The 15,063-nt window shown below is 40.8% G+C and overlaps 1 protein-coding gene across 1 annotated transcript; it reads left to right on the top strand.

Moving 5' to 3' along the window:
• Positions 1-2,373: 2,373 nt before the first annotated feature.
• On the top strand, positions 2,374-15,034 carry LOC141765135 (elongation factor 1-alpha 1-like). The gene is made up of 8 exons (XM_074631108.1): positions 2,374-2,532; positions 6,180-6,354; positions 7,738-7,917; positions 8,137-8,433; positions 11,612-11,762; positions 12,104-12,360; positions 12,459-12,693; positions 14,403-15,034. Exons 2-8 carry the CDS (start codon positions 6,211-6,213, stop codon positions 14,525-14,527), a joined length of 1,389 nt encoding a protein of 462 aa, XP_074487209.1. The 5' UTR covers positions 2,374-2,532; positions 6,180-6,210; the 3' UTR covers positions 14,528-15,034.
• The last annotated feature ends 29 nt before the right edge of the window (positions 15,035-15,063 follow it).

Genomic DNA, 15,063 nt, shown 5'->3' with positions numbered 1-15,063 from the left:
ATTTTTTTTAAAAAAAAGCAAAATGATGTTGATTTGGATATTGTTATCAGTCAACATTCAGAATTTCATCAATTTACTCTTTTTTTGTTGTAGAATCTAACCGACCAACCGAACAAGAACAGACTGATTGTTTTTGTAATTATATATTTGTGTTACAGTACGGATGCTGCAGTATGGCTGCTACATTTTCATAGAAATAGCTACTGAGAATTTTGTAAAAGGTGCAGCACAACATTGCATTTCTTTTTACATAATAGTTGAGTTATTAAATACCTTTGATTAACTGTAACTCTCAATAACCAATCATAAAGAAAATGAGATGATAAAATGAACCAATTACACGTCGAGATGGCCTAAGCCAATCAGGTCAATTTTTTTTTGTTTTTACAACTGCATCAAATATTAGATATTCATGATTAATTGTAGGTTGAATTTGCTTTGCGAGTTTCACGAGACTCTTACAAATGTTTTATCATTTCCAAAATCAACATGAAAAATGAAAAATTGCATCTTTATTCATCTCTGAATACTGCTCCTATAGATACATCATTTTTTGCTTGACAATGATAAAGTGGTGTTACCTAAAAGATAAAAACCAGACCAGCAAACAGGTACATAAATGAACGTTGGACAGTTTTAGTGACTTCCTTAGTGTCCGGTTAACAGCGATCCTCTGTCTCTGTATGTAAACACCATCTCTACTGTGTGCAACTCAACTCAAGTCTTGTGCTCGAGACAGGAAGGCATTCTGAAGAAACACCCTGAAAGAATGAATCATTTCTGCTGGATAAAGTTCCTAAAGCTGCTTTGAAATCAGACATTATTATAAAGTTCTAACACAGAGATGTGATTTAATAAAAATATACTGTATCATCATTCTTTCACCAGGAGTGATATTAAAAATGTGCTCTGTCTCCTTCAGCAGAAATACATTCGATTTCATGATTAACTATAAATGATATGTTGCTATTTAATATTTAACCAAATGAAATCATCAACAGTATGTTTAAGTAGTATAAAAAATTCTATATTTTTTTAGTGCAAATGTACGGAAGCCCTGAGAGGCAAGTGAAAACAAAAAAAAATCTGGTGATCTATTTTCTAAGTCTGATCTAAATTGTTGTCTCTCCTGTGTTTATGACTGTAGAACAGGTGAAAAAGGTCTTTCTAAGGGCATTCAGGCTTTCATCTCGTTCTTATTGTGGCGTTCAACCTGCGACTAAAGAAAAGATTTTTTGCAAATGATAGTTTATCACAACATTAAATTGATATATTTTATCATATTTTTGTTATCTATTTATGTGCGGTGGTGGTAATTCATCAAATCATTATTTTTCCTAAGATTTTCTTTTACTATGTGCAGTGGAGGTGATTATTGATCAAACCATTATTTTTATAATAGTTTTTTATTCTATGTACAGTCGTGGTAATTATTCATAAAACCATTATTTTTTATATGCACAAACTGTAATGAACTGTAAACTGTCCAACATGTACTGATAGATTGCAACAGGTATGGTGATGAAAGAAAAATAATATAATAGAACTATAGAAATAATATCAGAACTAATTGATGGAAAGTACACAATCTTCTAATAATTACGTCAGACAAACAGGAAATTTAAAGAGAATTTAGTTTGTTTTTCCCCCCCAAGCTACTGCTCCACACACCAGTCCAGCAGGTGGCGGTAATACACCTGAAACCTGGTTTACCAACCGCCATTAAAACTCAAAGGAGAAAATTTGCGAGCTAACTAACTAGCTAACGGTAAATAGGTAGCTTAACAACTTAATGTTTCATCCACATACTTTTGTCACAGCGTATGAATGCACATTATTATCGCTAAATGAGTGACAACTTTGTCCGGCTACATTTTCTGTAACCAGTGTAGCATGAAAGCAGGCTGAAACTAGCAAACCAACTGACGTTAGACAGCCGCAGCTGTAACTTCAAGTCACGCCCCCTGCATCAAGTCAAGCTCTCTCTCTCTGAAATGACCTGTGATTGGTCAAAGTCTCCCGTCACGGGCTAGATTTTCTAAAGCCTGAAAACAGAGCCATGAGGAGGAGCAGAAGTCTAGTTTTCTCTCAGAACACTTGAATTACAATATGCTGAAAGGTTATTGTGGAATTTTCGCCCAATGATGCCAAAAACATTTTGCCTACTGCAGCATTAATGGCTGGTATGTGTTATGCGACTTTTACCTTTGATATAATGATTTTTTTTTTTTCTAAAAATGACCATGATTTTCAAAAATCACATAACCATTTAAGAACTTATCAGTATCGGTATCTGTAACATTGAAACAAATATTATCGGTATTGAATTTAATTAGTTTAGTTTAGTATCCCTAACTGCTCTGTTCATAATTTTGTATTTGTCCTATTTTTGTCTACACTAATCAAGTCACGCCCCCTGCATCATGACACGCCCCCTGCATCGAGCCACGCCCCCTCCCTTGGTCCAGGCAGCAGCATCTCTCTCCTGTGTTGTCATCGCAGTGAGCCAGTGAACGCACCACTGAAGCAAAGGTAGGAGGACAGAACTTTCCCAACGTAAACACAACATGTAACATGCATTCATCAGTATGCAGGAACAGGCGTGTGCGTTGCAAAGGGCTGGCATGTTCAGGGACGTTTTGTAACAGCTGTTATGTTAGTGCATCATATTAAAAACAAGAGAGATTGATGATTGTATGGTGTGTGTGTCTCTGGTGTCATGGTAATGTGATCAGGCTGAGCGGTGCCACATAGTGCAGCTGGATGTGGGTTGGCATCAGAGCTGGCTGTTTGCTGTCTGTTTGCTGGCTAGGCCTGTATGGCGCAGTTTCAGCGGAGAAATCTTCCACCTGACAGTCCCGCGGGAATCCTCTCCTGTCCATCATCATCATCATCATCATCCTCCCGCCACAGAGCAACACACAGTGCTGCGTATCCGTCTGCGAGCTGGAGGATGAGACATGCAGACTGTTGTAAACACCCTCAGCTCTACAGTTTGTGTGTGCTGTCTGTTCACCAGAGGCAGGCTCGCAAAACAATCTGTCTATTCCTGACATTTTTTATTTTTTTTTGCAAATGTCCCCGCTGTGGGACTACTGAAGGATGACCTTTTCTAACTATGCACGCAAACTATTTCATCAGGAGATTGAGATAAACTAAAGGATATTTATGTGTTGGGGATATAATCATTTCATGCGGTCATGTTAAAGCCACATATGAGCTCATAGCAGGTGTAAGGGCTGTAATCCTCTCATGTTACTGTGTATAGAATATTGTCTGTGTCTGAAAAATAAAAAATATGAACAGAGCAGTCAACAATAGGGATACCAAACTAAACTAAACTAAATAGCTTCAATACCGATCATTTTTGTTTCAATGTTACAGATACCGATACTGATAATTTCTTAAATGGGTATGTGATTTTTAAAAATCGTGGTCATTTTCAGGAAAAAAAAAATCATTATATCAAAGGGAAAAGTCACATAACACATACCGGCCATTAAAGCTTCAGTAGGAATAATGTGTTTGGCATCATTGGGCGAAAGTTTCATAATAACCTTTCACCATATTGTAATTCAAGTGTTCTGAGAGAAAACTAGACTTCTGCTCCTCCTCATGGCTCTGTTTTCAGACTTTAGAAAATCTAGCCTATGACGGGAGACTTTGACCAATCACAGGTCATTTCAGAGAGAGAGAGTGTTCCTATTGGCTGTTCATTCAACGGAGATAGCTGTCACTTAGGCTGTCAATCACTCGCAACTCCGATCAATCGGTCAAACTAGGCAGTGCTGATCAAATATGAATCAATATTCTGTTACTGTAATGCCTATTTCTCTCCTCAGATGTTGTCAGAATCATCTTGTAGTGTACTGTTTAGCTTTAGCGGTGCTTGGTATTTCCTCAACTGATCTCAACATGGCTGCCGGGTTGCAAACTTTCTCATTTTACAGCTAAACAGTACACTACAAGATGTTTCTGAAACTTTTTACGTGAGAAATAGGCATTACAGTAACAGAATATTGATTCATATTTGATTAGCGCTGCCTAGTTTGACCATTTGATCGGAGTTTGCGAGTGATTGACAGCTGCTCATAGACAGCAGACTCCAGATCAGCTCTGATTGCTTGTTTTCCTCTGGTCTGTGAAATCTTGCAGATGCCATTAGGAGCACCGGAGGACACAGAGGGACGTGATTTTTTTCAGATTACCTGTCTCATGCACTACTGTCACGATATAGTTGCCGTTTTATAAAAATAACTTTTTTAAATCATATTTTCTCCATTTCTACCCACTGCAGCTTGAACTAATGGTTCACTAGGTGTTAGTTCCTCATTTGTTTCCCAGTAACTACTCACATTTTTGTCTCCCCTTTTTGGAAAGCGTTACCCAATACCGGTGCTAACCTTTAAGGCATACTCAAAAAATACACTTTATTGTACATTTATGTGGAACAGTAACATTACAAAGGAAGAAAAGAAGTAAATTTAAAAAAAAATATAAACAGAGGCGCTCATCCATGAAATCAATAAAAAATCACAAGGGGAGGGTCCGACTCGATCAACATAAACAAGTAGCCTACAGATAAGTAAGAAGGTTTAGGTTTGTTTTAGGGATTTTGCAAGTAGAGATTTAGTTAATTCATTATTTGTAACTGTCGTTTTATTCACCGACCGGACAAGTTGAGAGCTGTAGCATCATTGAGCTTGTGAGCAATAATGTAGAAGCTAAAGTTATTGACCAAATTAAATGTAATCATTAAACAAGTAAGCAGAAAGTGCTCTGCTACTGAGTGTGGTTGTTATGTGAGTTGCAGAAATATATGATTTTGGACCGTTACGGTATGATTTAAATGAATGGAGATAGGTGGGGTATGTTACAGTTAATGCTCCCTCTACTTCTAATGCAACAAATACTGAGACCTCAGTCTGTTGACTGTGAGCTCCTTTAGAAGCACCTGTGGACAGGTCTCTGAAACACGTTGAATGATACCAATGTTTGTGCTTGAATTTCCCTGTGTGCATCATGACACCAACGTTTGTCTACTCAATATCTGCCCACAAACAATTATCTCTGCAGACCTGAGACAGGTTGGAATTCTGCAATCTAATAATGTCAATATTAAGGCAGTGATGCCACATTGATTTGAGCAGAGACTACTTTTTTTCCTTCTATTTTAGATTACCTTTGTTCAGTTAAAGACTTATCGAAACTCACCTTTTCTCCCTATAGTTTAGCCACTGCAGATACCACCTGCTGTACCTACTGAACCTATAGGTTGAACATAGGTTGACTGGCAGGACTTTAACTTTTGAACAATAAATACCTTCTCGGCATAGGTTAATTACTATAGAGTACGGAACCTGCCAAAAATAAAATATAAATGAATAAATGACTCAATAAATAAATTAATATGTCATTAAATATAGCAAAAATAATATTAAGAATATATGTAGCCATTAATTAATTGATCAAATGTGACATGAAATTACATTTCTGTTTTAATTTCATTTCCATAATGGGGCAGAAATGCATAAAGAAATGTATAAAGAAAAAAATACAGAAATAAATACTTTTGGGGGAATAAATAAGGGGTGAAATGCAAAGAGAAAATAGATAAATAAATGCTTAAATACATAAGTAAATATATACATTTAAAAATAAATATTAAATAAATGCAAAAATAAATAAATACATTCAAAAATTAATAAAAAGAAGTACATAAATAAATAAAAGTGAAAATTAAACTGAAGAGTAAATAAATAAGGAAATTATTAAAAAAGATACGTAAATAAAGAAGCACATTGAAACAGAAACATCAATTCACATTTTATCAATTAATTAATGGCTACATTTATTTTTAATAATATTTCTGATATATATATACAGTATATACAGTATACAATTAACTGAGTAATTTATTTATTTTCTTTTTTTACTGTGCCATGTCAGTATGTACAATGGAAGTTTCAAGTTACCTGTTCTGTACATAGACTATGTTTGGAATGTTTTATTGACACCAACTGCAAGTGCAATCTCGGTGTAGCCGGGCAGGATATCACATATCTGTGATGGAGTGATAGTTCTCCAGGATATCACATGTCTGTGAGGGAGTGATCGTTCTCCACAGGTCTGGGTTCTTTGTCTCATTTGTCTGCATGTTGTTGATTCTTGTTTGCTAGGATCTCCCAGTATCTTCCAGGGTGAGCTGCTATGGGGAAGGAGAAGCTCCACATAAACATCGTGGTAATAGGACATGTCGACTCAGGCAAGTCCACCACCACCGGCCACCTCATCTACAAGTGTGGAGGCATTGATAAGAGAACGATTGAGAAGTTTGAGAAGGAAGCTGCTGAGGTATGACTCCTATTGTTCACTTGAATTCAAAATATGATTTTTGCTATTCTACTGTGTAATTGCACGTTGCTGCACAGGTGTTCTAGTACAACAGTATCTTATTATTGAGTCGTCGGAAGACTAGTGCTATATAAATGCAGTCCATTTACCATTTATTCTGTTTAACAGGGTGTCTTATCTAACAAGTAGAGTTGTTCCGATACCTATACCAGTTTTGGAAATGCGTCCGATATTGCCCAAAATTTTTGTATGTGCTGCAGTCGTCGGCACGGTGTTCTGGCATACACCAATTACATTACTTTCCCAAAGACCCCATTGTCGTTTTGCTTTTTTTTAAATTTATTTCAATTCATAGTCAGACGACGGACGCTACAGACGGAGAGTGAACGTGAGACGAGAGAGAATGTTGACAGACAAGACGATGACAGAGGATTTGGTATCCAAACGAAAAGCAAAAGTTCCTATTTGGCAATATTTCTGATTTTCCAGGTGGAAACCTACCGGCCCGGCAGCAAAAGCTCAACCGGAGAGGCCAGACACACAGCCATCCAACGTTAAAGATCAAAGTAAACGCTCTACAGATATTGAGCGTCATCTTTTCTTGTAAAATGTTCGGTATAGTCGGTAACACCGGTGTTGTCACAAGTTTATTAACCGGTGGGAAAATTTCCTTACCGTCACATCCCTAGTAATGGGTATCGGCGAGTAAGCCAGTCTATGCACCGATCCAATACCATCATTTATTAACCCAGAAAAAAATCAACTTGAAATCAATTCTTCCTCGCCGCTCCAAAACAGTAGCCTTCACTCTGCTGTTGCCCTGGAGGTATCATGGCTGCCACTGGCAACTACTGTTTTAGGGCAGCGAAGAAGAACTGATTGCAGGTAGTTTGTCACAGCTGTTAAATAATAATTACATTTTTATAATTATAATTTAACAAATAACTATATATATATTTTTTTTGTTCACGCTGGTATCGGCTCGGTACTCGGTATCGGTCGATACCCTGAGTTCAGGTATCGGAATCGGTATCAGAATGGAAAAAATGGTATTGGTACATCTCTACTAACAAGTGTGTCAATGTTTTCCAAAACTGGAAATGAATGTACTGATACTGAGTGTCAAAACTTTTATACAAAGTAAGTCCTTCCTGTGGTGGCTCTGAGGTAAATATAATAAGAAAAAGTCACAGCACCATTACAGTACTGAGATTTATGACCTACATGTTTTCTTTATCTTATTTTATCTCCATCATCCACCATCATGTAGATAGTAATGTAAAATGCTGGTGTTTACTTAGAGATTGATTGCGCTTTTTTTTTTTTGGACAAATGCATCTATCAAAGATAAAAATGATGTTTACATGTCTATATGTCCCCTAGATGGGAAAGGGTTCCTTCAAATACGCCTGGGTTCTGGACAAGCTGAAGGCAGAGCGTGAGCGCGGCATCACCATTGACATCTCTCTTTGGAAGTTTGAGACCAGCAAGTACTACGTCACCATCATTGATGCTCCAGGACACAGGGACTTCATCAAGAACATGATCACTGGGACTTCTCAGGTAGAGGGAGAGTGGGAAGAAGAGTAGAGGGGAAGGGAGAGCAAAGTATTTCAGAAAGAAAGCATAACAAGTTATTTTGTTGGGGGGGAGGGGGGAGCAGGAAATGTGAATGTAAAGAAGTCAAGTTTTTGTTCCACTGAAACCAGTCATGTTAGCATTCAACATGAGTTCACGTTGGTTGAACGCCTTCTTAATATCCCCCCCCCTCACCCCTTTCAGGCTGACTGTGCCGTGCTGATCGTGGCTGCGGGCGTTGGTGAGTTTGAAGCTGGCATCTCAAAGAACGGGCAGACTCGTGAGCACGCCCTCCTCGCCTACACCCTGGGAGTGAAGCAGCTCATTGTGGGCATCAACAAGATGGATTCCACTGAGCCCAACTACAGCCAGAAGCGCTACGAGGAGATCGTGAAGGAAGTCAGTACTTACATCAAGAAAATCGGCTACAACCCCGACACCGTGGCCTTTGTGCCCATCTCCGGCTGGAACGGAGACAACATGCTGGAACCCAGCCCTAACGTGAGTCTGCTGGGAGTATAAAAAGTATAGTAAAAGTATAGCGAGGCGAAGTCCCGCCCCTTTCCGGTGGACCCCATGGGACCTTATTTCGGAAAAAAATATGAAAGGTAGTCAACGTCGAGAGACTAAATATTTTTTTCGATCCTGTTTAATTACGCCATGAATCACACATATGACATTTGTCAATATAAAAGATAATTTTGCAAGTCAGGGAAGTCCCAGTTTGTTGCAGGTTTGTCGTAGTATCATATAGTTTTGGGTGAAATGGCTCAGTGAACTACATCTCTCGTCTCGCACAACATATGTCACCCACACTAGCTAGCTAGCTAACTTAGCTATGACCAAGCACAAATGTAACGTTATCTGACCTGATGTGTTTTATACAGCGACTCCTGGTCTTTTTATCAGCCGGGAAGAGAAAGAAGGATCAGAACTCACACCTGTTGCTGGTGTGAGTTCATCCCAGTAGGAAACACACAGACATCGTAGCTTCAGAGAGAGAGAGACGTCACTTTACGTGACTTTGGGTGTGTTGTCTTTCTAATTACATATTTTCACAGTCTGATACTCTTTTATTTTGACAAACATCATAAGTGTGATTCATGGGGAAATTTAAATGAGATAAAAAAAAATCTTCTCTCGCCGTTGATTACCGTTCACATTCTTTCAGAAATAAGGTCCCATGGTGGTCCGCCGGAGAGACTTCGCCTCTCTATAGCGACATGTTCACAGTATCGGTGAACTAGAATGGCGCTCAGAGAGCGCAGCCCTCCGCCAAGGTGCCTGACTTTAAAAACAGCTCACAGCTGGCAGTACGGTGAGGTGGTCGGCTTATTATTAACACGGTGTGTTTCCGTGTAACGTATCGGCGGATGCCTCTCTCATTCAGCAGCCTTGTTATGTCTGTATAACGTTACACTACGTTGTCTCTCATCCCATCATCTACCACTTTGTTCTTTCTCACCTTGGACGGCCAGCAGCTCCCGCACACACATCCACACACGTATCTCTCTGCTCTCAGAAAGAAGAAGGCGGGGTCATGCGTCAACGCGTCATCAGTCACACTGAAAATGTGTTATACCCTGTGGTCTTAATGCTCAGGCTGATCGGAATGCTTGAAAAAATTCCTGAATCTGGATCATGATCTGGATCGCCACCAAAATCGAATGGATTGTTCATTGTGTTCATGGTGCAAAACAGTGGCAGCCATGTCACTCTTGTTAACGTGCACAGCTCTTTGCTGCTGAGTTTATGATGGTTTTTCAACTCGCTGTAACCATGGCAACCACTGAAACTACAGCGAGGGTAAACGAAACAGGACCTGATTTTACTGGTATCTGAGTTCCCTGAATGACGCACATCTTCACTAGCAGGGAACCGACAGATGGATGAAGGGAAACAGTATGGAGCAACATCAGCTTCACAGTTTGATTATCCGTTCTGGGGCAATAAATGTTGATACTAGTTAGCAAAACATACTATACCATTGATAACTATTTCCTCCATTTTCCACCAAAAGTTCCAAGCACTTTTAGTCCCTGGAACTACTTTTCAAGGAACTAAAGGGTTCCTTCAGACCACTGTTGTCTGCGTTTCCACCGCGGTCTAAAGACCTGTGAAGATAAAACAAATTAGTCCGTTGGCGCACGAAAAAGCAACATGACATGAGACGAGGGCTGCTGGAGGTCACAGCGGTAAACACATTGGAAAAAAATAAACTTTAGAAAAATATAAACATTAGGTTTTGTCTTACTGCAACGATATTTACTGCTGCATATATTTACTGATGCGCGTTGGATGTAATGAATGAAATGCAGAGGAGGAAAATGAAACTAAGAGCGTCTGTCTCTACAGTAGGGCTGGGCTATATATCTATATTATATGGATATTCTGATATGAGACTAGCTAACGTCTTACATATCGATATATGGCAAAAGTGTTGTCTTTTCCTGTTTTAAAGGCTGCATTTAGTGCATTACAGTAAAATGATGTAATTTTCTGAACTTATCAGACTGTTCTAGCTCTCTAACTGTTCTGCTATTATTTGCCTTTACCCACCTAGTCGTTATATCCACATTATTGATGATTATTTATCAAAAATCTCATTGTGTAAATATTTTTTGAAAGCACAATTGTCAACCCTACAATCTCATCATTGAGGTATGACCCTACTCCACAGTAAATCATCTGTCGAGTGTTTGATGGTTATTGATTTGGGCTTTAGAACGTAACCGCCGTGAAACAATCGGAAAATAACATTTCTTTCTCTCATTCACAGCACCACCGCGATGTTTCCCTCTTCTCACGTTACCGCTCGTCCTCGTGTTACCTCTCTCTCTTTTTTTGTCTCTGTCTTTTTTTTCCTGAATCCTGAACACAAAACTGGCGAAAAACAACTACAATGTTCACTGTCTTTTCACGTGTTCAGTAATTATTTTCCATCATTACCTCCGCCAAGGCCGAAGGCCTAGGAAGGCGGTTATGTTTTCACCGGCGTTGGTTTGTTTGTTTTTTTGGTTTGTCTGTTAGCAGGATTACTCCAAAAGTCCGCGATGGATTTGAATAAATTTTTTTGGAGGGGTGGGGTGTGGCACAATGAACAATCGATTTTGGTTGCAATCCGGATCATGATCCGACGTAGGGAATTTTTTTTAATAACTCCGGTCAGCCTGTGCATTAACACACAGGCTTTAGGACATGCGCAGTGTAACTGATGACGCGTTCGTGACGCGTCACCCTGCCTCTTTCCTTCTGCCTACAGAGGGACAGAGAGAGAGGGGGGGGGACAACTGTAGAGTCAGTGTTTTTTCACATTAAACTCTGTGAAATTACAGTTGAGTTGGACCAAAGCACACTTGGTGATTGTTGGAAAGAGTAATGACGACGGTTTAGGTGAGTTTTACTTCGTTTCTGTCCAGTTTGAATGAAGTGTTTTACGCTGCTCCGCTACGTACAGCTGATCTCAACATAAACAAAAATACACGTGGATGATGGCGCAAGCTGAACAGAGAGGAGGGGCAATGGTACTTGGGCAGCTTGGCGGAGGTCTGCGCTCTCCGAGTGCCATTCTAGTTTATAATGTGTTTAGAAACAAATTTACTGAATTTCCTTTATAAGGCCTTTAATTGTGTAGGTTGTCAAAAAAAGTAAAAACCTCTGAGCTCCTGTCCCTCCACAGATGGGCTGGTTCAAGGGCTGGAAGATCAACCGTAAAGATGGGAATGCCTCAGGCACCACACTGCTGGAGGCTCTGGATGCCATCCAGGCTCCCTCACGCCCCACTGACAAGCCCCTCCGCCTGCCCCTGCAGGACGTCTATAAGATTGGAGGTGAGTGCAGTGTTGGTGTGGATGTCTGTACGGGTGATAGATGTGTGATTTGTAGTTGGTAGAACAAACTTGAAAGATGTAAGTGCTCCAATTCTTCTGTAGTGTCAGTGGTACCAGATTATATGTTGAATGTATTTTGGAAATCAGAGCACTTTGTTACAAAAAGAGCAGAAGTGAATTAGGTCTGGAAAGAATTCCCACTGGCTCTTCATGCCCTTAAGTGAGTGCCTGTCCTTTTTTCAGAACACCGTCTTATAGAAATGCGCTTGCGTGTTTTTGAAGCTCGAAGTATCAATTTAATTCAAACAGTTGTTAAAGTTTCTAATTTTCCTCTCTGGCAGGCATTGGGACCGTACCAGTGGGCCGAGTAGAGACAGGAGTCCTAAAACCTGCCATGGTGGTGACCTTTGCCCCTGTCAACGTGACCACTGAGGTCAAGTCTGTGGAGATGCATCACGAGGCCCTGAACGAGGCCATGCCCGGTGACAATGTGGGCTTTAACGTCAAGAATGTGTCCGTGAAGGATATTCGCCGTGGCAACGTGGCTGGAGACAGCAGGAACGACCCACCACAGGAGGCGGCCAGCTTCACCGCTCAGGTCAGCATACAGGGGTTAGCTTTGCAAAGGATACTGGCTTAAACGTCACTGCTGCAAAAATTAAAAAAATCCACATGCTAATGAGTGCTGTTGTCCAGGTGATTATCCTGAACCACCCTGGTCAGATCAGTGCCGGCTACGCTCCCGTGCTGGACTGCCACACTGCACACATCGCCTGCAAGTTCGCAGAGCTCAAGGAAAAGATTGACCGTCGCTCTGGTAAGAAGCTCGAAGACAACCCGAAGTTCCTGAAGTCTGGAGATGCTGCCATTGTGGACATGGTCCCCGGCAAGCCCATGTGTGTGGAGAGCTTCTCCGAGTACCCACCGCTGGGTAAGTTACCTGCAACGCAAGCAGGAAGCTGCAACTCTCCTATAATTTGTTGTTTCACTCAAGGTGATTGTGATTGTAAAATCAAACATTAAGGGGGGCGTCGGTGTTTTTCAACCAGGACCATATTTTCCCATGTTTTTTTGTCTAAGTGACTAACGGGGACAACAATATCTGAAGTTGGTCCAGTATTGAGGGAGAACGCTGTAACTGGCAGCCACTAAACGAGCTGCGAGGGCAAGTGAGCAGCGTCGACTGAAACGTTACGTCCACTAAAAATGTTTGTTTTTGCCACCTTTTGCTTGTACAGATCCCAGGAGTGGCATATAGAGAAAAAAAAGATATATTGAGGCCACAATTTACTACTTTGTTGCCACTAGATACAATTCGTTCCCTCAATTTAAGTAAATGGTTCCCGCAAGAGATAAGTGCATATACAGAGAGCCAGCACAGCGCACCCCCCTGCAGTCTCTAACTGGAGTGATATTGCACGCTGTCAAGCCACAAATACACACAGCAAATCTGCTGGTTCCATGTGCAGCCAGTATAAATAACCACGGAACCCCCCCGTGCTTATGTGCACATCAAACGTGTCGTTTTGATTCATTATTCTACAGTTTCTTCTGCGCATCTGAGACCCTAACATTGAAAAGAGTTCACACAACTCCATGAAAGGCTGGGCGCGTCATCTTTTTTTAAACAGGGTTGGCCAGTCTGGAGCTCCACATTTCTAATTATAATAGCCTCTACAGGTAGACGTGTGGCTGTGTTAAGGAACACAATGTGATGCGCACCGACAAGTGTGTCGGGACCGTGCCAAATGCACTTGTTGTCACTTGGCTGTGACAATCATGGCTTATCACATTCACTACTCCCCCCTTTAATCACAGGGCTATCTCCCGTCATCATGCACGGACAGTTTTTGAACCCAAACACTCTCATGTCATATGTTGCTCATCGCAGCCACACATCTACCTGTAGGTTATTATAATTAGAAATGTGGAGCTACAGACAACATTTTGGCTAGCCTTGATTAAAAAAGACTGACAGGAACCGGACGGTCCTGAGGGAGTTATAAGTGGAGCCAGAAGTTTGAAGTGATTTCCAATTGTTCACCTACATGCCTGTTGATGTGCAGAAGGAACTGTGAATAATTATTCAAAACGACACATTTAATGTGCACATAAGCCCGGGGGATTCTATAGATGGTGGTTGCAAAAAATTTAACCAGCAGATCTGCCGTGCCCGTGCGTAATTGTTGCTTGACAGCACGCAACATCACTCCAGAGACTGCTGCGGCATGGCTGTACTGGCTGTACTGGCTGTCTGTATATACACTTATTCTCAAGCGCACAAATAAACTAAAACATGAGAACATTTTAATTAAAATGAGGGAAGTCATATGTCGTGGCCACTGCACTGTCATGGCAAAAATAAACACTTTTAGTGGACGTAAATGACGGTGCCAGCTTGCCCTGATGGCACAATATTGCAGCCCGTGAGCGGCTGCCGTCTACAGCGCTGTCCCTCAATACTGGACCAATTTCACAAATTGTTGTCCTCAATTGTCACACAAAAAACATAGGAAAATAGGTTCCAAGTTGAAAAATACCACAGTTACCCTTTAAGCTTCATCTTAACCTCACTGCCGATTTGAACTTAAATTGAATTAATCGGAGATAACCAATGTATTTTCCCTCTTCCTTCCTAAGGGAGATTTGCGGTCCGTGACATGCGTCAGACCGTGGCAGTGGGAGTGATTAAGGGCGTGGAAAAGAAAGCCACCAGCAGCGGTAAGGTCACCAAGTCAGCACAGAAGGCACAGAAGGTCAAATGAACGTTGTTCTGGGCTGCTGCCCCGAACGCTCACCGTAGCCGAAGACAGACTCGCACCCTGCACCTTCTGCACACCATAGTCAGCGTCTGGTCTATTATCACAATGCATCGCAAAAGCAGGAGAAGGAAAAAAAATAACTAACACGTTACCACGCTGTTAGGTTTTATTGTCACTCACTATGTGGCAGAACATCACGACATATTTGCATCACAGCTGTTGTAGTTAGAATCAAGCTGCTCCGTTGATCTTAGCTGCTGCGTTGGCACTAGTAATAAAGCAGAGATGTCCTTTGAAGTAATGCTCTGTGTTCTAGCTTTAAAGAAGCAGGTCGATTGGCTGCTTGCATGTTTCCTGTTTGCACCTTAAAGAAACATTCTTCAGAAACTCTCTGTCTGAATCTTAAGCTCTCTTGCAGTAGCTCTGTTGAATGTTACTGTTCAGTTCATGCACTTTAATCACTGGTATTTGTCAGCACGTGTTCATAAAAGTAAAGATGGTTAAACAGTATGTCTTTGTCCCTGTTGTCATTGCTAAGT

This window comes from Sebastes fasciatus, chromosome 3, assembly GCF_043250625.1.
Source record: "Sebastes fasciatus isolate fSebFas1 chromosome 3, fSebFas1.pri, whole genome shotgun sequence".
Taxonomy (NCBI): Eukaryota; Metazoa; Chordata; class Actinopteri; order Perciformes; family Sebastidae; genus Sebastes; species Sebastes fasciatus.
This window is presented reverse-complemented; position numbering and strand designations above follow the sequence as displayed.

Coding starts and splice junctions, on each gene's coding strand:
- LOC141765135 (XM_074631108.1), top strand. CDS start 6,211: ATGGGGAAGGAGAAGCTCCACATAAACATCGTGGTAATAGGACATGTC. Junction 7,918..8,136: donor TGATCACTGGGACTTCTCAG/GTAGAGGGAGAG, acceptor CACCCCTTTCAG/GCTGACTGTGCCGTGCTGAT. Junction 11,763..12,103: donor GGACGTCTATAAGATTGGAG/GTGAGTGCAGTG, acceptor CCTCTCTGGCAG/GCATTGGGACCGTACCAGTG.